General features: G+C 36.3%; 1 protein-coding gene across 4 annotated transcripts in view; it reads left to right on the forward strand.

Annotated features, from left to right (window-relative positions):
• The window catches only part of SLC41A2 (solute carrier family 41 member 2), a 129,079-nt gene that overhangs the window by 66,909 nt on the left and 34,704 nt on the right, over positions 1-27,466 (forward strand). For all 4 annotated transcript variants that reach the window (XM_061125465.1, XM_061125464.1, XM_061125467.1 and 1 more), the window contains 5 exons: positions 1,763-1,834; positions 6,192-6,336; positions 8,961-9,107; positions 22,861-23,008; positions 25,417-25,496. In XM_061125465.1, coding sequence (XP_060981448.1) covers positions 1,763-1,834; positions 6,192-6,336; positions 8,961-9,107; positions 22,861-23,008; positions 25,417-25,496 — 592 coding nt within the window. The remainder of the gene's footprint in view (positions 1-1,762; positions 1,835-6,191; positions 6,337-8,960; positions 9,108-22,860; positions 23,009-25,416; positions 25,497-27,466) is intronic.

The following is a 27,466-nucleotide window of genomic DNA, read 5'->3' on the forward strand; positions in this document are numbered from 1 at the left end:
AGTTTCAGCTTCAACATCAATCCTTCCAATGAACACTCATGACTGATTTCCGTGAGGATGGACTGGTTGGATCTCCTTGCAGTCCAAGGGACTCTCAAGAGTCTTCTCCAACACCACAGTTCAAAAGCATCAATTTTTCAGCGCTCGGCTTTCTTCACAGTCCAACTCTCACATCCATACATGACCACTAGAAAGACCATAGCCTTGACTAGATGAACCTTTGTTGGCAAAGTAATGTCTCTGCTTTTTAATATGCTGTCTAGGTTGGTCATAACTTTCTTAACTCCTTTTAAAATTTACCTTGTGGAAAGTAATAGCTAGACTTTCCTTACAAATTTTTTGTTAATGTTGATTATTCTAATACTCTTGCTGGCATCTGTAAGACCCATTGAGGGGAAGGAAAGAATACAAATGAAGCTTCTCAAACCAGTTTTTCTTATTTGTTTACTTATTTTGTTTTCCTAGGCTGTAATGAATGTGTCTCCATTGATCATCAAGGGGTTCTGAAGTCTTGACATCTTGTACTTTTTCATGGAATCATTTTAGATTGCATCCTGTCCCTGTAGACATCTTTCTAAAACTTATTACAAATAACACGAATTTCTTTATACCTGTTTCCTGAACACTAAACGTGAGATAGGTGCACTCTTTAAACATGGCTTATACTTTATTCACTAGAGCAGAGACCCAGAGCTACAAACACAAGTTTTATGAATAATTCAGACTTCTGGGCTTAGGAAGGAAATAATACAAGTAAAGAGAGCAAGAATAATTATTGTGAAACACTGAGAAATCTTAATATGTGCATTTGCTTGAGACTTTGAGACAACAGTCAAGAGTGAAGTTAGAGAACAGAATCTGTGTTCCAGATTGAAACAGGAAATGTGGATGTGGCACTTAACCTGTTGGTTTGAAACCAGTGAGCTAAACTGTAGTTTGTCCATGGTTAACTACCCATGAGTAATCACCCTTATGTATCTGCTGCTTTACCCATTCATCTGTCTTCAGTAACCAACCATATGATGAATAATTGAAACTTGGCTCAGTGAATTTTTAATAATGATTGCTTATTGCTTTCCAAATGACTGCATTAGAAAAACTTGGATATCAGATTTGGATATATGTTTTTTGAATCCTAAGTTGTTGAAAAGTATGATTTAGCTTACAGAGCAATTGAATGTGTGAATAAAATATTAATTTTTGGAGTATATTCTTCCATTTAGTCAACAGATATATACATTTTAATAGAGAGATACATTATCAACATTCATATGTGAACAACATGAATTTTTTATTGATACTTTTGACTCAATTATGACTCAAATATAAATTATGTAATATGAATTATTTATTTATGTCTGGTTATTTGGTCAATGCATAAGTTTCATGATGTCGAATTAAATGCTAGCATCTCAAAATTATGTAATTATTTACATTGGACCTCAGTAGACAAAATTTAACATATTAGGGTGACACTTGATGTTAGTTGTAAGATAACAGAGGGCAGGTGGACAGTACTAACTAGTCCACTGGTTCTTTTGAGCTAGTAATTAAGTTAAAATTTTTTTTTTCTAAACATCTCAGGCAAGCTGAATGTGAGATGCAAGACTTGTAGTGAACTTAGAATTATAGTTAATGTGCAGTAGAAGCTCATCAGATATACTAAAGGATTGTTTTTGGCTTTAATACTTAATATGCTGTTTTAGCAGAATAGAGGACATATAGCTTATTCAGTGATACATGAAAATGTTCATTTTAACAGGTAAACATTGGGAAGATGGATTCACCCATTGAAAAGTGGAACCTAATAATTGGCAACTTGGCTTTAAAACAGGTAAGTGATATGTATATGGGTATACACACACATATTTATGAACAAATGATAGAATAAATGGATAACTTCTGAAAGTTTTCTTTTTCTAGAAACATCATATTTTTCTAAATATGGAAAATGTATAACATACAAAATATAGAGTAAATATAAAAAATATTTTCTCCCATGTGTAATAGAGCCAGAATTTGAGTTGCTGCTGCTGCTAAGTCACTTCAGTCGTGTCCAACTCCGTGCGACCCCATAGACGGCAGCCCACCAAGCTCCCCATCCCTGGGATTCTCCAGGCAGGAACACTGGAGTGGGTTGCCATTTGCTTCCCCAGTGTGTGAAAGTGAAAAGTGAAAGTTAAGTCGCTCAGTCGTGTCTGACTCTTAGCGACCCCATGGACTGCAGCCCACCAGGCTCCTCCATCCACGGAATTTTCCAGGCAAGAGTACTGGAGTAGGCTGCCATTGCCTTCTCCAAGAATTTGAGTTAATATGTGTACAAATAAATATGTAGCACTTCATTGCTTAGGTGCTGTTTTTCTTTGACTTTTTTTTAAAGTAAAACCTCTAATTAAACTTCGCTCTTTTTTTATGTGATAGGATGTATAAGCTGAATTGTCCTTAATTTCTTAATATTATCAGTGTTAATACAAATGAGCACATTAAATTGTCAATTATATATAGATTATTTACAGGTCTTTCTAATCTCAGGGAAATATCTCTTTCTCTCCCACTACCTGCTGCTGTCCCCAAGACACAAGACTGCAACCCCCTAGCACCTCCTTAGCAAACCTGAGTTTATGAAGAGCTCGCTAATTTAAAAAAAAAAAATTTTTTTTTTTAATTTGGCTGTGCTGTGCAGCATTGTGGGTTCTTAGTTCCCCTGCTAGGGATCAAACCTGTGCCCCCTGCATTGGAAGTACAGAGTTTTAACCACTGGACCATTGGAGAAGTCTGGCTCAACTAATTTTAATGTTAGTTCAACTCAGACATAATGTTGAGAACATGGTTGCAGAAAAGAAATTCCATGTAATGTTCAAAGGCAAAGAAGTAAAAGCAATTTTGGGATATAGGCTTTTAAAAGGTATCTGTTTTTCTAAGACCACAGAGTTAGAAATAAGAAAGCTTGAAATCTAGTCTCAGCTCTAGCAGTCACCATTAGCCTTTCTTCTATGTTTCATTTTCCTCTTCATTTCCACAGTATTGCACCAGAGATACCCAAGATCCTTTTCAGCTTGAAACTGTAGGAATCTATGCTGGAGTAATAACCAATATATCCAACAACCAGTAGGCTACTTATAAATTAATATATAAATGAAAATTTGAAAATATATTCTATTTTATTCTTTAGATACCCTAAGAGTTTACTCTTACTAAGTAATATGAGTTAGACTATAGATTATTCTAATAATTTTCCACCTCTGCTTTTGTTTTATTTTCTAACGAAGCGCTCATCTTTTTTAAAACATTTTTATCTATTTCTGGCTGTGCTGGGTCCTCACTGCTGTGTGGGCTTTCTTTATTTACAGCCAGTGGGGGCTCCTCTCTAGTTGCGGTGCGTGCACTTTGGTGGGTTCTCTTGCAGAGCACAGGCTCTAGGCGTGCAGACATCAGTAGTCTTGGCTCACGGGCTTAGTCGCTCGTCAGCATATGGGATCTTCCCAGACCAGGGATGGAGCCCCTGTCCCCTGCATTTGCAGGCGGATTCTTAACCACTGGACCACCAGGGAAGTTCCCATCTCTGCTTTTAACTTTTCCTTTCACTCTTAGTCTCCGCCCTTCCCTTGCCATCCTCTCTTTCCATAACTGTTGGTCAGGATGAGAGCTGGAGATGGCTGGGGTTTCACTGATCCTATCATAATAGTTGCCACAGCCTGAAGTCTGTGTCTTTGTCTCACTCCACCAAGGATGCATGAGAAACGGGGAACCCCACTCGGGCTCATCAGGACCCAGATGGTATAAGCCAGTGAGGCAGCAACTGGTTGGAGTCCAGTTACCTGTAGACAAAAGCAGAGGGGAGAAGATAATAAGGTCAGGTTGGGGGTGACAATGGTGCTGTCTCTGAAGCTTTATCTGCTCCAGCTTGTGAGGGAGTAGACGGCTGGCTGGGGGAGTAGGGTGGGCTGGCAGTGCTCCTCTGACTTGAGGCTGGCTGTGGAGGGGGTGGGTGGGGAGGGATGAGAAGGTCAGAGGCACCTCATGCTTGCATTAGCTGGGGTGCGTGTTCTTCTGACTATTAAATGGGATCCCAAGCGGATGACCATCACAGAATTTCTTCACAGTTGCACACAGTGGTCACCTCAACCTGTCCATAAATTGTCAAATAAAGTAGGTATTTATTTATTTATTTATTGGGAACCCCAGAGTCCCCAGTCTCATTGAAGAGTCATTCCCTCACCAGCATAGATGTATCCTGCGTTCACGTCTATTTAGGCCCATGCCTCCTGTTAAGCTCCCCAGCTACTCCTTAACCTGGAGTTTGCTCTTCTCTTGGGTACAATTGGGTGTTTCCTTTGTAGGTTTACAGAATAGGACTTCTTTATCTCAGCTGTGTGTGTGTTACAATGTCTTCTACAGGCTCCCTAGTTCTGTATTTCATTTCCAAGAAACAAAAACTCTGCATTTTATTTCTGAGAAAAACTTTGGAGTCACAGTTTTAGAATTTAAATTATTAATTTTACCACTTTTACATATATTATTTACTAACCAGGATCAGACATTACTTTGTCCACAAAGGTCCATCTAGTCAAGGCTATGGTTTTTTCAGTAGTCATGTATGGATGTGAGAGTTGGACTATAAAGAAAGCTGAGTGCTGAAGAATTGATGCTTTTGAACTGTGGTGTTAGAGAAGATTTTTGAGAGTCCCTTGGACTGCAAGGAGATCTACCCAGTCCATCCTAAAGGAGATCAGTCCTGGGTGTTCATTGGAAGGACTGATGTTGAAGCTGAAACTCTAGTACTTTGGTCACCTCATGCGAAGAGTTGACTCGTTGGAAAAGACCCTGATGCTGGGAAAGATTGAAGGCAGGAGGAGAAGGTGACAACAGAGGATGAGATGGTTGGATGGCATCACCGACTCAATGGACATGGGTTTGGGTAGACTCTGGCAGTTGGTGATGGACAGGGAGACCTGGCATGCTGCGGTTCATGGGGTCGCAAAGAGTCAGACACAACTGAGCGACTGAACTGAGCTGAACCAGGATCAGAATGCTAAAGTGTCTTAACAACTGGTACTAGCATAGTGGTGCTTGCAGCTTGACTCTCAGCACTAAATCTGCTGCAGTGAAAGATCTGCGGATGGAATCCAGGCTATCTGGACTTTCTAGCCTGGCATTTCCATTTATTTACTCTACGACAAAATCAGAATACTTGGGTTTTTCACCTGGAGCCCTGGATTTCAGTACATGGATTAACTTCAGAGAGTCTCTGAGCACACAGAAATTCTGCTCAAAATTTTTACTGCATTTGTGTTTTCCTGGAGAGAAGTATCTATAAAACTTTCACCAGATTGTCAAAGGAGTCCATGACACAAACACAATTAAGAATAAGTGAACTAGAGGTGCCTTTAGGGTTTCTTTTGGTTCTAGCATTCGTCTAATGTGATTCTAAGAGTTCACAGTCAGTGTGACTTTTTTTAGTTGCTTTTTTTTTTTTTTTGAGGGTTGCTTTGTGTTACCACTATGGAAAGTACTTTATATCTTCATGTAATTCATTTAAATACAAAAATAACCCTTCCATGTTCAATATTACCATTTTTCAGACTAGGAGCTAAAGTTTTTATAGATATTTGGGAAGTTATTTTTTAATGTCTGCCTCTCCCATTGACCAGGAGCTCTGTGAGAGCTGGGAATGAATTTGTTTTGACCGCTGTTGTAGCCTAGCACCAAGCATAGCACCTTGTATATAGTAGATCCTAAATTAATGCTTGTTGAATAATTTACCACAAGATTAAGTGGTATAGCTAGGAATGAAACCCTTATCATTTGATTATAGAATTCAGTCTCCTGCCAGTATTGCCTCAAGAGTCAGACTTAAGCTACGTGGATTGGGTACTTTTCAGTCTTTAGGTTGGTATTTTCTTAGATGATCTATGGATTTCACCACCAAAGTCACTTAGGATGCTTGTTAAAAATACATTCCTAAACCCCATTCCATACCTACTGCTACCAGATCAGGGAACTTTGAGAACCCACTAGCTTAGGGAATAGTAAAACTAAAATGTAGTAGCTTCTTCAAAAGGTAAGGCAGCTCAGTTACCATATATAATATTTTTCTTTTGACTCCTTATATGCCTATGGACATCATCAAATAAAAAAATGTGTTTTCTCAATGAATAATTCAGTTGGATTTTATTAAATATTTTTTTAAGGTTCAAGCAACAGTAGTTGGCTTCCTAGCAGCTGTGGCAGCAATTGTATTGGGCTGGATTCCAGAGGGAAAATATTATCTTGACCATTCCATACTTTTGTGCTCTAGCAGTGTAGCAACTGCCTTCATTGCATCACTCCTGCAGGGTAAGTAAATTTGTCAGTGTCTACTCTGCAATCTCTGCTTTCTAATTATTCATTTTCCACGTTAGCCATTTTTACTTCACTGATGTTTTTCATTATTTTAAAAAAAAAGAGAAAAATTATCTACAACTTTTCAGATAGTTTATTTCAGATATATTTATATGTATCACATGTAAACCTTAGCATACAGAGCAAGCTTTCTGAGGTGTTATGTCCTGGCTTTAGGTCCCCTGGTACAGCTCCCAAACAAGACCAGAAAATAACCTAGAAATTTTATTTGTCTCTGTAAGTTAAATTAATTGAGAAACTCCTTTCTGGAAATCATGCAGAAGATTTGCCTAGCTTGTCATTTGAGTAACAAGTATTCCAGGAATTCTAGATTTCAAAAGCTGTCCCTCTGTTAAAATTTTTTGAAGTTTCAGATTTCAAAAAAAATTCCTTTACTGTTTCTGTGGCAGTAGAAGTATAACCATATGCTTAACATAGCATATTGTTAGCTATAGAATGTTAAAGAGCCAGAAGGTTTTTTTAGTTGGGATACCATTTTTATATTGATTTATTTATATGAACGTCACACTAGAAAACTAGCTTATTATGGAATCATAATCATAAAAACTTGTTAATTTTTATTTATAATTGTCATCTTCTCATTTTATATCACCAGCAAGGTTAAAAATGGAATATTCTCATATCAGGTGATCTCATATGATGAAGGTAACTTTTGGGGCTAGATTCTGATAATTTGGTGGCTCAGACCGTAAAGAGTCTTCCTGCAATGCAGGAGACCTGGGTTCAACCCCTGGGTTGGGAAGATTCCCCCAGAGAAGGAAATGGCAACCCACTCCAGTATTCTTGCCTAGATAATCCTGTGGGTGGAGAAGTCTGGCAGGCTACAGTCCATGGGGTTGTAGAGAGTCGGATGCAACTGAGCGACTTCACTTTCTTTCTTTTCTAATAATTTAGAGGCTTTTATTAAAATTAAGACCTGACTACAAAAATATTTTCAAGCATTTTGTTTTAGTACTCAAATTATACCAAGGGTAGTATCTTGTCTTTATATAGAATTACTGGAATTGACTGATGTTAATACGGGTAAAGCAGAGTGAAGTTATGCTATTGGAAAATTGATTTCTAGTAAGACAAAGTGTTACAGCATTAACACTATTACTTTAGTCTCATTTGCTTCTGTTTTCTCTCTAGTTTCATTTAGAAAGAATTGTTTAAAAAATTTCAGACTAACGACTATCTGTATTGCTTGGAATTTTTAAAACTTTAAAATTCAGATTTTAAAAAATATATGTCTATACTTTTATTTTGAATAATGTGTGTTCCATTTTTATAATAACTTGACCTTTATATATGTAGAGCAGATGCTATTGAACCACGTTTTGTAGGTGAGAAAACTGACTTAGGTAAGGTGGCTTGTACAATTTCATCAGCTTATTAACAGAAAAATCAGAATTAAAACCTGTTTCTTGTCTCCCAACTTTTTTCACTGGTCCATGATGGCAAAATAACTTGTTTTCAGCTGAAAAATTATAGATAGCATTCTGTCATAGGAGAACTTTCCACCTTAATCTTTAAATGTACCAATTTTGAAAAAAAATTTTATATGATCACATCTTAAATGATTATTGTAATATACATTTAAATGTTTTTCCTGCTATGTTTTGTTTTTCTATTTATAGTGATATTATGGGAAGGTAAGTCCATAGATTGGAAAAGCCTCCAGAATATAAGATCTGAGGCACTGAACCAAGACAAAATTTATTCTTTTAATAATTTTGGCCTTACAGGTAGTAGGAAAAACACTGTTACAAGCTGTGTGACCTTAAGCAAGGATTTAATTTATGCTTAGCATATAAATGAACTAATCTTAAATTTTCTCTGTACTGCATCTTCTTAACATGTTGGCATGAGAAAATCTGTCCAGTATGGTATGGATATGATGTTACCATTTTTCTCCCATTTCTATATTCAAGAAGATAAGGATTTAAATGTACAAGAACCCAGTCACATTTTCGTCTTCTGTTGTTATAAGTTTATAGTCAGAACCTTTGGGCTTAAAGAATATCCTTTACAAAGACTGCTTCTTGTATTCTGACCTCCAGTGTTCAAAATTTAATTACTCTTCTCTTCCTAATACTTCAACACTTTTTAATAAAAAATGGGGCAAGCGTTTCTGGCTACCACTGTGTAAACAAATCTGGTTTTGTTGGCCTCCTTCTCAGTTGCTATATGTGTAAATGTGGCTCACCTTTCTTTGACATTTTCATACTTTATTTGAGGGTTAAAATAAAATCTTTGGCTATGTACACATGAATACATTACATCCAAGACATGCATGTTACTAAATTGGAAACTTTAATGTTATTTTAGAGTAGCCTTTCAGGTCTCTAAATGCAACACAGAACTTCTCACATCTTCTGTGATCCCTACTTGGAATTTGTTGAAAGACACTTTACCAAAACATTCAAGTAAAATGTTTTGTTTGCTTTAGTCAGCTTACCTAAGCAGCCTACCGGGAACTGATGCGCTGTTTGTCTAGTGTATGTACTTCAGTATTTAGGGGAATGGATTTTCTTTAAACCATAGCACAAAAAGTAATGAACTTTTTTTTTCCCTAGGAATAATAATGGTTGGGGTTATCGTTGGTTCAAAGAAGACTGGTATAAACCCTGATAATGTTGCTACACCCATTGCTGCTAGTTTTGGCGACCTTATAACTCTTGCCATATTAGCTTGGATAAGTCAGGGTTTGTACTCCTGTCTTGGTAAGTTGACCTGAAATTAAATATAATGCATTATTCAGAGTCTCTTTAAATAAATATTGTTGCAGCAATATCATGAGTCATGGTGGCCTTCATCTGTGTTGAAACTGTGGTTGAGGCTGATTAGAACAATCACTGCTACTTGCTGTACATCTACTATATGTTGTGGTTCTCACATACTTCTTCTCTTCATAAAGAGTCTAACACTCTAAAAGATAAGGAATATCATCTCTGATTTCACATGAGAAAACTGAGGGTCATAGAGGTTATGTGTGTTATCCGTTGTTCGTAGGAAGGTTGAATGCAAGTCTGTCACAGTCTTTGAATTCTCTCCTCTGAATATGTAGTGCTGAGGCGTCAACCCACAGGATTCTGAAACATGTTGCACTGTTGTCTCAGAGCATGAGGTTATGCTTGAAATTTAGTGATTTCCCCCCATATCAGAAACCAGTGTGGCAATTAATAATAGCGACTGAAAAATCACCATGAAAATTAGCCTGAGTGTGTGGGACTTTGAAGTTATCTTATATATGCAATTCCCGATAATAGTTATTGGGTATTTATAGAATCTGATGAGTTGTTTTAATGCAAATTTATACTCTGGAGCTATTGTCAATGTAAATGTATATGATTTGTGAACATACATTTAGTGCTAAAAGTTTATTGTAGTTTCATTTTTTAGATGCCAAATTTTTTAAAAAATTAATAGAAAATATAAACCCACAGTAATACAAAAAGAGAGAGAGACGTAGTTTATCAGCCAAGCCAGAAGCAAACATATATTCACTTATCCTCATATATTTTCATGGATTCTAGACAGATTTATGGTATACTTTAGAATAAGTCTAAAAGTACATTTGGTTTGAAGAAGTCAGAATCTCAGATAAATGTTTTTGAACTAAAGAAAGGGCTTTAATCTAACCAAGGCAGTGATTTTCTGCTACTTTTGGAGATATCAAGAGAAGCTTCATTTGGTATACAAAATTACCTTAAATTATTTAATGAGTGATATAAAAAGCAATACTCATTAAGACAATGTATATATTCAAGGAAAATTCTCTTTTAGAAGATAAGATGTGTCTACATGTTGTAAGGTAGAAGACAATAAATGATCAAGGATCCAAATATAAGATCTTGTTCCCATAATAAATAAAGGTATAGTATTTGCACACTTGAGCACTCAAATTACTGTGAAGTAATTTGTAACACATTTCTCAGCTGCCTGCTAAACACCAGGGTGTCTCCTCAGGTAAAGCCATTGAAGAATGTTACTATTAATATGACAGTTGTTATAATGAGACAGACTAAATATTATGATATTTCATATGATAAATCACTTTTTGAGGAAAATCTCACTTTTTAAATCTATTTCTAAAAATTATACAAGTGGTAAACTCTCCTTACAAAAGACTTAATCAATATGTGTTATTCTCTAAAAATTTTAATATTTTGAGTGTTATAGACGATACAATAGTGTTTAACTAAGTCAGGAAATCAAAAGTGAAATATAATGATAATAGTATAGATCATAATTTTGAAAAATAGTTTTATTATCAAATATTGCTTAGACTTTTTTGGCCTGCGTTCTGAAAGTTGCCGCATCATAATTCAAGATGAATTCATTAAAGCAGAATCTTTTATGTTTCATCAGTATCATTTTGTTTCCTCAAAATGATATTGTTTTAATGGTCTGCTGATAGATTCCACAGTTAATTTGAAGGTGTTTCTGAAGCCTCTGTTTGCGTTATGAGCACTAGGGGGCCTCAGAGCACCAGCAGTTGGAATCCTAGTACTGAGGGTGTTCTGAACAGATTTTAGAAATGGGCGCACAGTGGGGACACGTACACCCGTGGCTGATTCATGTCAGTGTATGGCAAAAACCACCACAATATGTAAAGTAATTAGCCTCCAATTAAAATAAATTAATTAAAAAAAATTCCAAGATCCCCTCATCCTGCCGGGTGGGATGCCTACCTCTAGGAAACAAAGGTTTAATTCCTGAACTACTATATACTGGAAACAGTTAGCAGTCTTTAGAGATAAAAAGAGGATTTCATGGCAACCGTAGGCGTTGGTTGTAAATAGAGGCCGATAATTATGTGGCTCTGAAGAACCGAACTCCGAGAAGTCTCACTTAACCCCCCACTTGAGAGTCTTGGTTACTCGGAAATGACTGAATCGCCCCCTGCTGTCCTGAGCGCTCACTCCCCACTCATCCAGTGTGCTGCCTTCCTTTCACTCTGGTAAAATGTGCTGATTTTTGATGCCTGAAGTAAATATGAAATTTCCCCCCTTCCCGCCTGTCCAGTCCTCCAAAACAAACAAGACAGAAGAAACTAAGCTTTGCTTCCTCTTCCTGACTTTGTCATCACCCTGAGGAAGCCTCTATTGCTTAGTGAACAGAGTTAGAGTTTAAGCCTGGTGTTCAGGCCTCTTGGAGACTTAACCTTCTCAAGCCGCCCCTCCCTTTCTCATATTCCAGCCAAACTCCGACATCTACTCATTCTCATTCATGCTGGTGTTTTTTGTCTTTTCTTTCTAATGTTGTCCCCCTCCTCTCCCTGAAGGTTCATCAGAATCATCATTTTTCAGTACTAAATTCATAGATTTCCCTAATCTTAGGTAAACTTTTTCTCCCTTGAATTTTCATAGCATGTTATTGACACTTCTCTTAAGACATTCTTTACATTTGGCCAGTCATTATAGCTTTTAAAGTAAATGTGTCTTCCCTTATAAAGGTATAAAGGAAGGACAAAGCTGTCTTTATTTTATGTATTTGTTTTGTAGACCCCATATACTGTATACATAATGAGTGTTAAATAAGTAGTACTTCATCACATGCTTTATTCTTTTTGAAAGCTATCCAGTTAATGTGTGTAGAAATTATTAAGGAAGTGGTGTATATATGGAAAATGGAGGACAGATATCCCTCTGAATGACTTTGCCACAGTACCTATCCAATAAATAGATTGTAATGAAGAAAAAAAAAATGATCCTTTTAGAGAAGACATAGTATAGGGAAGTTATTGGAAGGGTATACTGCCTTAGCAGAAAGTATCTAGTATCACCATAGAACAATGAAAAGGGCAACATGTGGCTGGAAAAGACCTATTTCAAATGAAAGTAGAAGAGGAAATAGAAAGTCAGTTTACAGTGTAATCTAAGCTCTAGATTATGATATGCTTAGATTTGACTTGCAGAGAAAATACAAAGGCATTTATTCATTCATTCAGTAATGTTTAAACATATAGTAACCTTTTTTATTGGAATATAATTGCTTTACAAATTTGTGTTAGTTTCTTCTGTACAACAAAGTGGATCAGCTATATGTATCTGTATGTATATATAGCTGGTCTTCCCTTCTGACTCAGACGGTAAAGAATCTGCCCACAATGCAGGAGACACAGGTTCAATCCCTGGGTTGGGAAGATCTCCTCGAGAAGAGAATGGCTATGCACACCAGTATTTTGCCTGGAGGATTCTATGGACAGAGGAGTCTGGCGGACTATAGTCCTTGGGGTCGCAAAGAGTCGGAGATGACTGGGCAACTAACATAGGTATATCCTCTCCCTCTTGAGCACCCATCCCATTCCTGTAGGTCATCAGAGAGCCCTGAGCTGAGCTCCCTCCCTATACAACAGCTTCCCACTAGCTAGCTATTTTATACATGGTAGTGTATGTATCAGGGGCTTCCCAGGTGGCGCTAGGATAAAGAACCTGTCTGCCAGTGCAGGAGACGTAAGAGACATGGGTTTGATCCCTGGGTTGGAAAGATCCCCTGGAGAAGGGGATAGCAAACCACTGCAGTATTCTTGCCTGGAGAACCCCATGGACAGAGGAGCCTGGCAGGCTACAATCCATGGGGTCACAGAGTTGGACATGATTGAGCAGCTAACACTTCCAGTGTGTATAAAAATATGTAGCAATCTTTAAATGCTATTGTGTGCTAAGTTGCTTCATCCTTTTAAAAGCTATTAAAAGCATCTAAAGTTGGGCCAGTAACAGAAATAGCTGTACACAATGATTGTTGCCTTTTCTTTTTCTTGACTGCATAATTTTTAAAGGATTTTAAACACTTTTTTTCAATTATTTGTAACTATGTGGTTATATAATTCTTATATGCACAATGTGTATGCTGATTGGAAAAATTATCAGCTTTTCTCTTTTCCGGCAAGATCTGAGCAGCAAAATGTTGGTTCATTTCTCATTCTGCAAGGTTATCTATAGAAAGATTACTTAAGAAGAAATAGGCTCTAAGAACAGTAATAGCCCCAGGTTGTTACTTGGGTCCTGTGGAGACTAACAGGGAGGCCACCTGTAATGTATTTACAAAACATTCTAGAGTATCACTGCCTTGATGTGGTGATGTGAGTAGAATCTAAAATTATCGTGCATGTCACTCTTCTACAGAGTTCTTTTGTCCTGAACATCCCCAGTTTAGAGTGACTCCTAAAAGGTCCGTTTAGTGAGAAAATTCTGATGATTATTATAAAGGGCATTTAAAAAATTGTTTCCAACTTCCCACACCCATTTCTTTGTTGCTCACACACAAACAGCTAACATATAAAAATGTCACTCATAGCAGCTACATATTTAGGAAGGATTTAGGGTGAAAATAAGGAATGCTGTTAATGAAACTGGGCTTCCCTTGTGGCTCTGCTGGTAAAGAATCCACCTGCAATGCAAGAGACCTGGGTTCGATCTCTGGGTTGGGAAGATCCCCTGGAGAAGGGAAAGGCTACCCACCCGGTATTCTGGCCTGGAGAATTCCATGGACTGTATTGTCCATGGGGTTGCAAAGAGTCGGACATGACTGAGTAACTTTAACTTCACTTCATTAATGAAACTATGTAATAATAGTTGCAAAACACCACCAGTTCAGTTCAGTCACTCAGTCATGTCCAACTCTTTGCGACCCCATGGCCTGCAGCACGCCAGGCGTCCCTGTCCATCACCAACTCCCGGAGTTTACTCAAACTCATGTCCATCGAGTCAGTGATGCCATCCAAACATCTCATCCTCTGTCGTCCCTTTCTCCTCCCACCTTCAATCTTTCCCAGCATCAGGGTCTTTTCAAATGAGTCAGTTCTTCCCATCAGGTGGCCAATGTATTGGAGTTTCAGCTTCAGCATCAGTCTTTCCAATGAATATTCAGGACTGATTTCCCTTAGGATGGACTGGTTGGATCTCCTTGCAGTCCAAGGAACTCGCAAGAGTCTTCTCCAACACCACAATTCAAAAGCATCAATTCTTTGGCACTCAGCTTTCCTTATAATCCAATTCTCACATCCGTACATGACTGCTGGAAGAACCATAACCTTGACTAGACGGACCTTTGTTGACAAAGTAATGTCTCCGCTTTTTAATATGCTATCTAGGTTGGTCATAACTTTCCTTCCAAGGAGTAAGCGTCTTTTAATTTCATGGCTGCAATCACCATCTGCAGTGATTTTGGAGCCCAAGAAAATAAAGTCAGCCACTGTTTCCACTGTTTCCCCATCAACTTGCCATGAAGTGATGGGACCAGATGCCATGATCTTAGTTTTCTGAATGTTGAGTTTTAAGCCAACTTTTTCACTCTCCTCTTTCACTTTCATCAAGAAGCTCTTTAGTTCTTCTTCTTCACTTCCTGCCATAAGGGTGGTGTCATCTTCATATCTGAGGTTATCGATATTTCTCCCGGCAACCAGCACCATCAATCTAAGAAAAGACGAAAGCTGTGAATAAAAAAGATGGCAGTTATGGGGCTTCATTGGTGGTGCAATGGTTGAGACTCTGAGCTTCCACAGTAGGGGGCACGGGTTCGATCCCTGGTTGGGGAACTAAGATCCCACATGTCATGTGATGTGGCCAGAAAAAAAAGATGGCAATTATGTGTGACAGTTTAGTGGAATTATAGCAATTTGGACTACTTTAGATATGTTAATCGGAGAAGGCAATGGCAACCCACTCCAGTACTCTTGCATGGAGAATCCCATGGACGGAGGAGCCTGGTGGGCAGCAGTCCATGGGATCGCACAGAGTCGGATATGACTGAGCGACTTCACTTTCACTTTTCACTTTCATGCCTTGGAGAAGGAAATGGCAACCCACTCCAGTATTCTTGCCTGGAGAATCCCCAGGATGGGGGAGCCTGGTGGATTTCCGTCTATGGGGTTGCACAGAGTCGGACATGACTGAAGTGACTTAGCAGCCGCAGCAGCAGCAGCTATGTTAATCATTACCTTCTGTAGTTTATCATGGAATCAGTATTAATGTATACAGATACTTTTTAGGCTTAAAATTTCACATTTTTTCTATAGGTCTGTGTTCAGTTCCATTGTTGCTGTAACAAATTACCATAACCTGTGGCTTAAAATAATAGAAATTAATTTTCTTACCACTCTGGAGGCCAAAGTTCAAGACACTTGTTTTTCAGGACTAAAATCAAGGCATCAGCAGGGCTTGCTCCTTCTGAAAGTTTCAAAGGGAAATCTGTTCCTTAACTGTTCCATCTTCTGGTAGCTACTAGCATTCCTTGGCTTGCAGCCATGTTACTGATCTCTGCTTCTGTGGTCACATTGTGTCTTCTGTAGTCAAATTCCTCTACTTCCTGCCTTAAAGGACACCTGTGATTACATTAGGGCTCCCTATTTCAAAATGCTTGAGTTAGTCACATCTGCAAAGCCCCCTTTTCCACATGTGGTAACATTGACTGTTTCTGGAGATTAGGATGTGGACGTCTTTGAGCACAATCATTATTTAGCCTACCACAGTACCCATTTATGATACACCCAGAAATCAAGGCAAAATATTATTTTTGAGCAGGATCATTTAGATGTATTTGATTTAGAAAGCTAGACACTTTTAGATTTTGATATTAATGCATAAGTTCCTGTTTGGCTTTTAATCTGTTTCTCTTTCTGCTTGTGTCATTAGTGGTTTTCTAAAAATAATCCTTTAATATTATGACATCTGTAAAACACCAAATAAATCCAAAAAAGAGGAATGTTTTAGCACCCATCCCTTTTTGTATATTTGTAATTTCCAACTAACTATAGGATTAGAATTTAGCCAGGGAAAAGGTGAGAGGGTCCTATACAGTCAAACATGATTTAATTTGGTGGGCATGGGCATGTTAGATTTGCAGAAAATTGAAGAAAAATGCATTTGCAGTAAATCATTTTAGATACTTTTATTTTATTATTTTCCCATTTTTTTAATGTTAAAATTTTTTATTTGGAGATAATTTTAAACTTCTAGAATAGTTGTGAAAGTAAATAGTACCAAAACCCTGTATACCCTGTACCCATAATCACCAGATATTAATATTTTACCCCATTTACTTTATCTTTTATTGTGTCCATCTTCCTCTATGAATATGTATATTTTTTTTGTCTTTTATAACATTGACATTTTAAAAGAATATAGCCTTCACCTCCTTTTTTTTCATTGTTGGAATTTTAAAAACTTGAGAGATAATTCAATCATATCACACAATTCATCTTTAAAAATATACAATTCAGTAGTTTTTGTCATATTTATAAGATTGTGAAACCTATTATCTCATTCTGGAACATTTTCATTACCCTCCCCTCCCAAAATACCTGTCGCAGTCACTTCCTATTCCACCCTACCCGCCCCCAGCACTGGCAACCACTAATATAGTTTCAGTCTCTATGGATTTGCCTATTCTAGACATTTCAAAAAATAGAATCATACAACATGTGACCTTTTATATTCTATTTCCTTCTGTCAGTATGTTTCTAAGGTTCATGCTTCATTGTGAAGCAGTGCTGAACACCAATATTTCATTATGTGGACTAGTAACATGGCTGAATAATACTCCATTGTATGGATATATCACATTTTGTTTATCCATTTACCATTACATGGACATTTGGGTTGCATCCACTTTTTGGCTATTATGAATAATGCTACTTTGAACATTATTGTACACATTTTTGTGTGAACATATGTTTGCCGTTCTATTGATATATACCTAGGAGTGGAATTTCTAAGTCATATGATAGGTCTTTAACTTTTTGAGGAACTGCTCACTCTTTTATTTCTTTCCTGAGAAATTCTTCACCCTCTTTGAAAATTCAGGGCAGTGATTCTGGGGTTAGGATAGTGAGTGTTTTTTTCAACTTCAGATGTCCTTCCAGATCTGTTGTTGAGAATAAATTGAAAGCCTGGCATGGTGCTCCTATCTTGACCTGAAAGTGAAATACGAAGATGATCTGACCTAGCAGGATAGTTCTTTTCATTTGTAGTTAGTGGGTTTTAATGCTTTTAGTTTTCTGTTTGAGTCTATAAAGAGATTGTTGGCAACCTTAGTTGTTTTAGAAGGTAAGAATGTGTCTTAATTTGAATGTTATTTACCTCTATCTAATGGTTTAGCAAGGAGAACTGGAAATGCATCCAGTAAAGGTTTTTCATCTTTTAAAAAACTATGGAGAAAATTGCTCTATATGTAGCATTAGTCATATCCTTTCAAATGGAAGAAAATATTTAATATTTAATGAATTTTGTTAGCATAATTATTTTGAAGATGTGATGGCAAATCCAGCTAAAACCATGGGTATAAAATTTGTGTGGGCTTTAGTTTAATATTTGTAGTAATTGTTCCTACCTGATAGGAAAAAAATGAATTTCTAATTCAAGCATCTTAATCATAGGTGAGGAGCTCTTTAAATATCTTAAGAAGATGATAAAATATAAGATTTAATCCAAGATAAGGGTATGAATAACAGTTGAAGAATTTTGTGAAATGTCAGAAAAAGGCTGGTAGGCTACAAAGACCATGAGATCAACTCTGACTTTAAGTTATGAAGTCTGTACTATACAAAATAAGTATTAGAATCTTTGAGAAAAATCCAGGAATGTCTTAGCTAAAATCTCTGATAATAATAAAAGCTTTATCAGCTAGAATGATATTACCAAAAATGTCTTGAGATGATGCAACTGTTTCAAGAATGGGTAAGCAACTTTTAACCCTAAGGAGATTTAGAACTCAGTTTAAAAATATTTGAGAATCAAAATTATGGTATGAATGATTTTATGCTAGCAAAGCAGTACTTATTTTTAAATATAGTTGTTTCTTAAGCCATTACAGTAACCTGTCAGTCTTTTGATTCCATTTTAAAATTTATAACTATGTAATTAATTTATCCTTACAATTGCCAAATAGAAATCTTACCAAATTTATATACATTGTATGAATATTTATGAAAACATAAGACTCAGCATATTTGTACATTTGTTAGATTTAGAAAGATTACTTTAAGTCCTAGGAATCTTTTGTGAGATAAATGAAATGCCTAAGTAGAATATCTCAGGGTATTTAACTAAGTTTGTAAATGCAACCAAATATAATTTCAAACTCTTAAAAATAATCTTTGGTTGGATGTTAGACGTTATTAATGTAATGTTAAGTGCTTGACTTTTTTCCTACAAAGTATTAGACTTTGTTCTTTTTTTTTTTTGCTTTAAAAAAACTGTAGTTAATTTACAATGTTGTGTTAGTTTCGAGTGTACGGCAAAGTAGTTCAGTTATACACATATATATACAGATGTTCTTTTTCAGATTCTTCTCCATTAAAGGTTATTACAAGATACTGAATATAGTTCCCTGTGCTATATAGTAGGTCTTTGTTTTCCTGTTTTATACACAGTAGTGTGTGTATGGGAGAAGGAAATGGCAACCCACTCCAGTGTTCTTGCCTAGAGAATCCTGTGGACAGAGGAGCCTGGTGGGCTGCCGTCTATGGGGTCGCACAGAGTCGGACACGGCTGAAGCAACTTAGCAGCAGCAGCAGCAGCAGTGTGTGTATATTAATATCAAACTCCTAATTTATCTCTCCTCTATCGCCCATCCCCTCTCTTTGGTAAACATGTTTGTTTCATATGTCTGTCAGTCTGTTTCATTTGTGTCATTTCTTTAGATTCCACATATAAGTGATATCATGTAACATTTGTCTTTCTGTATCTCAACTTAATATGATAATCTCTAGGTCCATCCATGTTGCTGCACATGACATTATTTCATTCTTTTTATGGCTGAGTAATAGTCCATTGTATATATGTATCACGTCTTCTTTATCCATTCATCTGTTGATGGACATTTAGGTTGCTTCCATGTCTTGACTGTTATAAATAGTGCTGCTGTGAACACTGGGTTGCATGTATCTTTTTGAATTAGAATTTTCTCTGGGCATATGTCCAGGAGTGGAATCACAGGATAATATGGTAGTTCTATTTCTAGTTTTTTTAAGGAACCATAATACAGTTCTGCGTAGTGGCTGTACCAATTTAACATTCCCACCAGTGTAGGAAGTTTCCTTTTTCTCCACATTCTCTCCAGCATTAATTGTTTAGAATTTTTTTTTTTATAATGGCCATTCTGATTGATATAAGATGATACCTCATCGCAGTTTTGATTTACATTTCTCTAATAATTAGCATATAGTCATCTGTATGTCATCTTTGAAGAAATGTCTATTAGGTCTTTTGTCCGTTTTTTTTTTATTGCATTGTTTGTGTTTTGGATATTAAACTGTATGAGCTGTTTGTGTATTTTAGAAATTAATCCCTTGTCAGTTGCATCATTTTCAAATATTTTCTTCCATTCTGAGGATTGTTTTTTCGTTTATGATTTCCTTTGTTGTGCAAAAGCTTTTAAGTTTAATAGGGCCCATTGTTTATTTTTGTTTTTGTTTCATTACTCTAGGAGACAGATCCAAAAAAATATTGCTGCAATATATGTCAAAGAGTGTTCTGCCTGTTTTCTTCTAGGAGTTTTATAATATACAGTCTTACATTTAGGTCTTTATCCATTTTGAGTTTATTTTTGTGTGTGATGTTAGAGAATGTTCTAATTTCATTCTTTCACATGTGGCTGTCCAGTTTTCCAAGCACCACTTTATTGAAGAGACTGTTCTCCATTATATATTCTTGCCTCCTTTCTTGTAAATTAATTGGCCATAAGTGCGTGAGCTTATTTCTGGGCTTTCTATCCTGTTCTGTTGATCTATATGTCTGTTTTTGTGCCAGTAGCATACTTTTTTTTGATTACTGTACCATTGTAGTATAGCCTGAAGTCTGGGAGTGTGATTCTTCCAGCTTCGTTCTTCTGTCAGTATTGCTTTGGCTATTTGAGGTCTTTTGTGTTTCCATACAAATAAAATTTTTTTGTTCTACTTTTATGGAAAATGCTATTGGTAATTTGATAGGATTACTTTGAATCTGTAGATTGCCTTGGGTAGTATGATCCTTTTAACAATATTGATTCTTCCAGTCCAAGAACACAGTATATCCTTCCATGTGTTTTGTGTTACCTTCAATTTCTTTCATCAGCATCTTATAGTTTTAATGAACTTTGTTCTTGTAGGCAACTATTTGTGGATTAGTTTGAGCCTTACAAGGCTTGGCTTTAAGCTTCATTGTAATAGATTTACAATAGGCATTGCACTATTCTGTAATGAAATAAAAACAAATGGGCTTCCCTGGTGGCTCAGATGGTAAGGCGTCTGCCTGCAATGCGGGAGACCTGAGTTTGACCCCTTGGTTGGGAAGATCCCCTGGAGAAGGAAATGGCAACCCACTCCAGTACTCTTGCCTGGAAAATCTCATGGATGGAGGAGCCTGGTAGGCTACAGTCCATGGGGTCGCAAAGAGTTGGACACGACTGCACGACTTCACTTTTTAGTGCTACTAGTGCTACTACTATGAAGTGATCTTCTCTGGTCTTCACTAAATGTTTTCAGGGGTCAAATAGGCTCTCCTATCTAGGGGTTAGATCTCAAATGACTTCTACCCCTTTGTAAACTCTGGGAAATTTTCGGTTTACAACTCTCCCATTATTCTTAGTCTAGCCTTTTGGAGTTCACCCTATGAGTACATGACTTGGTGTTCAGTTTGCAAGCTCTTTCTCCAGTAGCTTCCTCTTCTCCAGTATTCTGTCCTGTGAATTCCTGCTGCCTTAGACCCACTGTGCTAGAATTCTCTCTTTCTGAGCTATGGTCTGAAATGTGCCTTTTGTTAGAAAGTGGCTCAGCAATGCAGAATCCACCTTCAATGCAGGAGATGTAGGTTCAATCTCTGGGTCAGGAAGATCCCTTGGAGAAGGAAATGGCAACCCGCTCCAGTATTCTTGCCTGGGAAATCCCATGGACAGAGGAGCCTGGCAGGCTACAGTCCATGGGGTCGCAAAAGAGTCAGACATGACTGAGCGACAGTTCACTACTTCACAGTACAGTACTTCAGGCTATTGAAGGGCTTATCTCATTTCTTTCCCCTGTCTCAGGGATCACAGAACTATAATAATAGTCATCGGTGTCTTGAAAGCAGCTTATTATCTATCTATATATATGTAAATTTTATAGTGATTTCTGAAAACACATTTTAGATTTTGTTCAGAGATAGCATACGTCATATCTATGAAGCAAGCCAAGCCAAGCCAAAGTCAGTAAGCTTTGTTGAACTCTATAGGAAAGCATAACAAGAATGAGGAGAGGATAATTGTGATCAAGTAAGACAGTCTACCATGAGAGGTATAAAAAAAATCATGGTAGTCTGTTACCTAAGTATGTCACAAATAAAAATATGTTAATGGCAATGATGATTGTGATGATAGTAAGTGTTCAGTAAATGTTAACTATGTGCCAGGGCACTATTGTAGTTAAATTACGTGTGTTAATTCTCTTAAGACTCATAATAACCTCATGAAATAGTTATTATAAATTTTACCATATTATAGATAAGAAATAGAAGTGTTTAGAAGTTAAATTTCTTGTCCAAGGTAAGTTGTAACATCCAGATATGAAATGAGGAAGTCTGGCCAAACTGTGGTTAATATAGTATACTATATTCTGTCTTGACATAATGAAGGTTCTGAGGAATTTCACAGTGAAGAAATCTGTTTATCTTTATTAGACCTAGTATTTCATTTTTATTTTGGAGCTTGGAACACTATTCAGGATGGAGAGGATATCTGTTATCAATTGATTGGCCAGTGTTCTATGGAATGCATGTGCTATAAGTTGCTGATGGGTAAAAACAATGTCCTATTGGACTGTATAGTTTGGAGATTAGAGCACTAACTTTGGTGTCAAACAGATGTCCTTTCCTCCCAATTTTTGCTATTTCTTGGGGCTTCCCAGGTGGCTCATTGGTTGAGAATCCACCTGCCAATACAGGAGATGCAGGAGATGAGGGTTCAATCCCTGGGTCAGGAAGATCCCCTGGAGAAGGGAATGGTAAATTCTGGGAAATTCCATGGACAGAGGAGCCTGGTGGGCTACAGTTCATGGAGTTGCAAAGACTTGGACATGACTCAGCAACTGAGCACACACACACACACACACACACACACATGTACTCTTAAACTCCTGAGCCTCAGTTTCTTTATAAGGTAGGAATGAGTTTCTACCTCATACATTTAAGGACAAATTAAGTGAGATAATGAACACAAAGCTTTTAGCACAGTACTTGGTAAGTGGTAGGAGCCAAGTAAGTCTTTAACTGTTGTTTTTCTTATGGTTGTTCACTTCTAGGTCACATAACTATTTCAATAAATGTTGAATTAATATATTAGTTTTCAGTTACATTATGTGACATTTTTACCTTATCTGTAGTTTTCAATTTGCTTGAAATTTATATAAAGTATATACATAGCATGAGTATGTTTGATAATATATCTTCTGGTAAACTTTTAATATTTACATGTGCTACATGGTTAGAAGAGAGATTGAAATGTTGTCTTTTTTAATTTTAGAGACATATTACTACATTCCTCCATTAGTTGGTGTCGTTTTCTTGGCTCTGACTCCTATCTGGATTATAATAGCTGCCAAACATCCAGCCACAAGGACGGTTCTCCACTCAGGCTGGGAGCCTGTCATAACTGCTATGGTTATAAGTAGGTTAGTATTAAAGTGTGTGTGTTTGTGGGTTCTTATATATGCATGTATCTGTATATATATTAAAACAAACCAATTGCCTTTTTTATTTCTCACCCCGTCTGTCATTTTTTGTAGCCAATTCTTTATTATCCCAGGTGATTGAGATAAAAGTGGCAAGGATTATTCAAATCAGTAGATGCATAGAACCTCATGTGCTACTAGTTTTGTACCTTTCCCCAACCAAATCCTAATGAGATTGATGATTAAAATATAGTAGTGTTTTTGTCTTTGTATGAGTTTTAACCTGACAAGGACATTGCTTATTTTGAACAGTAAGAGCAGGTAAATATCAGAAAACCTTAGAAATGTACATACTGTTGGATTACTCCACTTCTAGGACTCTGACAGGACTTAAAGATATACATATGGATATATGCAAATGACTGAATTGTAAGAATATTCATCACAGTGGAATTTTTAATAACAAAAAGGGAAGAAGAAGAATTGTGAATAATGATTTCACTGTTCTAATAAAGTGAAACCTAAATATTTCACCAAAAATTGGAATGCTATCACCAGATTGGCAGGAGAGGGCAAGGAAGGGAATTATGAAGGGACTTCAATGAGGAGGGAAGAAAAAGACTAAATGCTCACCCTGCTGTTGGACGTCATTAGGTAAATGTCTGAAATTAAAAATCAAGGAATAGCAGTATAAACATACTGTTTAGAAATAGAGGAGTAAATGTCAAAAGAAACAGTTAAAGAAGTTAAAAGGAATTGCTAGTGGAAAGCAGGATGTGGGTTAGGGCTAGGGACTATTTTATATGCTTTGTGGTACTTTCACCTTTTAAATGATGCATATATATTTGTTTGATAAAAATACAATTTAATAATAAAAGTGAAGCACTTTTACAATTTGAGTTTTTATTTTAAAAAAATATACATGTTTAAAAATGTTTGGAAGTCTATATATCAACATGGTAACAGTATAACTCTGAATGATGTAACTATGGTTGATTTTTATTTTCTTCTTTTTGTTTGTATTTTCTATCTTTTCTATGATAAGTTTTATTGCCTAGGTAATACAGCTATTTAAAAATGTATTTTTGCAAGTGTTCCTGTTTTCTGCACCACATTATCTATGTGTTTTGGTAGGGAGATTTATTCTTTGACACATAACTATTTTATTCTAGGAAATATGTGTTTTTTTTAAAATTAGGGCTTAAAATAGTAAAATATTTCTAAAGATAACTATTTTTAGACTTTATAGTATACCTTTTTATGGGAACTCCTAGAAAAATTAGCTTATTAAGCCTTTCACTTATTCAAGAATTAAAATAATAAAGATTTAATAATAAATTTTAAAAAATAATTTCCTGGTATTAACTATCTGATAGTGGTAAGTACATTGGATCTGATACTTTGACCATCAACCCTATTCCGTGACAACATATCATTCATTTTTCTGTAATCTGGATTTAGATCACAGGATCCCATGAAATATTGGGACCGACACTGTTTTATATAATACTAGGTAGACCAACAGACTGAAGTTAACCACTTGATAATGGTCTTGGAAACAACAAAACAATCTCCAAGCTCCATTGAGATATTGATAGTATGTGTCTTGCCACTATATAAAAAGGAAAAAGCATGTTACTTTTCTGGACCTCTGTTCTCCAGTTCAGCTCCTCCTCTGGCTACAACTCATTATTTTAACTTAACAATGATAAGACACTGTCATGTACTATATCTAATGTGAACAGAATAAAAGTTATCTCTTAGTGGCTTGCTTACTTCAGATGTAAAAAAATACTCTTTAAAAATTTTTCAAATTATAAAGATAATAAAATGCACATGACTTTAAAAAAACAAATAAGCAAAGAAGGATATAAAGTAACCGTGAGTCTCCTGTCAGTCTCAGCCCTTGGGATAGACATTGTTAGTAATTTTTTATATGTCCTTCCAGACATTTTATTTTATTTTATTTGCCTTTTTTATTCTTTTTTTCCCATTTATTTTTATTAGTTGGAGGCTAATTACTTTACAGTATTGTAGTGGTTTTTGCCATACATTGACATGAATCAGCCATGGATTTACATGTGTTCCCTTTCCCGATCCCCTCTCCCCTTCCAGACATTTTAGTGCACTGAAAGTATATGTTTTTTTCCTTTTTACAAATAGCATATGTAAATATATAGACCAGAAGGAGAGCCCTGAAATGTGGGACTACAGTTTATGCCATGTTTTATTATCAACATTTTACTTTTGACATTGATTTTTACTGCTAATATCTTTTCTTTTTATTCAATTTTTAAAATAGCTAAATATTTATTTTTAAAACTAGGAGTGTTTATATATAAAAAACAATTTCAAATTAGTCCATTTCCTTTCCTCTTCCCTAAATTACATGATTTTATATCTTTCAGCATTGGGGGCCTTATTCTGGACACAACTGTATCTGATCCAAACTTGGTTGGGATTGTTGTTTACACACCAGTTATTAATGGTAAGAATCACTGTTTCATAATGATGTGGTATCTCTCTGTATTCTTAGGTATGAACAGGAATCTTTGAATTCAGAGGTCTCTCTTCCATTTTATTTCTATCCATTTAGTAAATAAATAAATGTTCTATCCATTTTATTTTCAGTACCAGGTTGTTGCTTGTGGTAGAAATTACATTCAGTAATTTCAGTATACAGAACATATTTTTGAAAAAAAACTCTCACTTAATATTATCTCTAGACATTAATTGAAGAGTCAGACATACTTAATTTTTAAAGTTAGTGTGGCAGAATGAAAAAAGAAAGTGTTAGTCACTCAGTTGTGTTTTATCTTTGTGACCCCATGGACTGTAGCTTCTCTGTCTATGGAATTCTCTAGCCAAGAATACTGGAGCCGGTAGCCATTCCCTTCTCCAGGGGATCTCCCAACCCAGGGATTGAACCTGGGTCTCCTGCACTGCAGGCAGATTCTTTACCATCTGAGCCACATAGGATATTTCAATAGTCTATTATTATTTACTTTGGGCTTATCTTATATGCTATGTTACATTGTTTTGTTGCTGCCCTCATCAATTTTTGTGGCTAAATTAGATTTAGCTAGGTTTAAGCATTGCTAAAGTCAATTCAGCCCATTAAAATCTATCATTCCTCTGCTGATCCTTTTCAGATCTGCCTTATGTTTTTTCTTATCTATAAAATGGGAATTATAATAGTTAAATTCACAGGGATTTTTATATGAATTCCATTTTAAAAAGATAATTTTAATCCAGTCCCACTGGCTTTAGGGCTGGCTGTCATTAAACTGGATTTCATAATTTGCCTGGAAAAACCCATGGACGGAGGAGCCTGGTAGTCTGCGGTCCATGGGGTCACTAAGAGTTGGACACAACTGAGCGACTTCACTTTCTCTTTTCACTTGCAGGCATTGGAGAAGGAAATGGCAACCCACTCCAATGTTCTTGCCTGGAGAATCCCAGGGACAGGGGAGCCTGGTGGGCTGCCGTCTATGGGGCTGCAGAGTCTGACACGACTGAAGCGACTTAGCAGCAGCAGCAGCATGATAACCTAAGCCAATATAATTTAAAATAATTCTACCTGGAGGAAACTATATCAGAGGATATACACATTTAATATAAATCACTTTTTATATATTTATGAATAAGAAAATGTGTTCTACAGAGGCAAATTCTCTAAAATCTAATTTCATATCTAAAAATTTTTTAAATTATTTATTTTGCTGCATCCAGTCTTACTTGTGGCACATGAGATCTCCATTGCCACGCGCCAGTTCTCTAGCTGTGGTGTGTGGGTTCTTAGTTGCTCTGAGTCGTGTGGAATCTTAGTTCCCCAACCAGGGATGGAACTCATGTCTCCTGAATTGCAAGATGGATTCTTAACTGCTCAACCACCAGAGAAGTCCCCATATCTAAAATTTTTACTTAACATTTTAATTTTGCAGTAAATGAATAAATTTACCCTAGAGATGCCCCTCCCAGTTTTCCTAATACCACCATTCTCCCTGCCCGTAAAATCACAGAACCATTTGATTCTACCTGGCTCTTCATCCTCTTTGAATAGATAATGACCAAACTATATATATATATATATATATATATATATATATATATATATAATGACCAAACTATATATAATGTGTCTATTTTCACATTAACATAATTTATCTGTTCATTTATTTATATAACAAGTGTGTCTTACCACCATAGTCCACTAATATCTCAGTCCAGCCATCAGTCAAGTAATAAAGTAGCCTTCTTGACTCACTCCCTATTCAATACAAATTGAATGTCACTAGAAGACTAGTCTACCTTAAGCATTGTTTTTATTACATTAGTTTTAAGATAATGGGATTTAACAGTGATTTTCTCCTGCCTGTCCAATCAAATTAGAATTTTTCTCCCTAGCTATCAAGGCTCTCCCTATACGCATACAACTATATCCTTCATCATGATTTG

This window comes from Dama dama, chromosome 22 (assembly GCF_033118175.1).
Source record: "Dama dama isolate Ldn47 chromosome 22, ASM3311817v1, whole genome shotgun sequence".
NCBI lineage: Eukaryota > Metazoa > Chordata > Mammalia > Artiodactyla > Cervidae > Dama > Dama dama.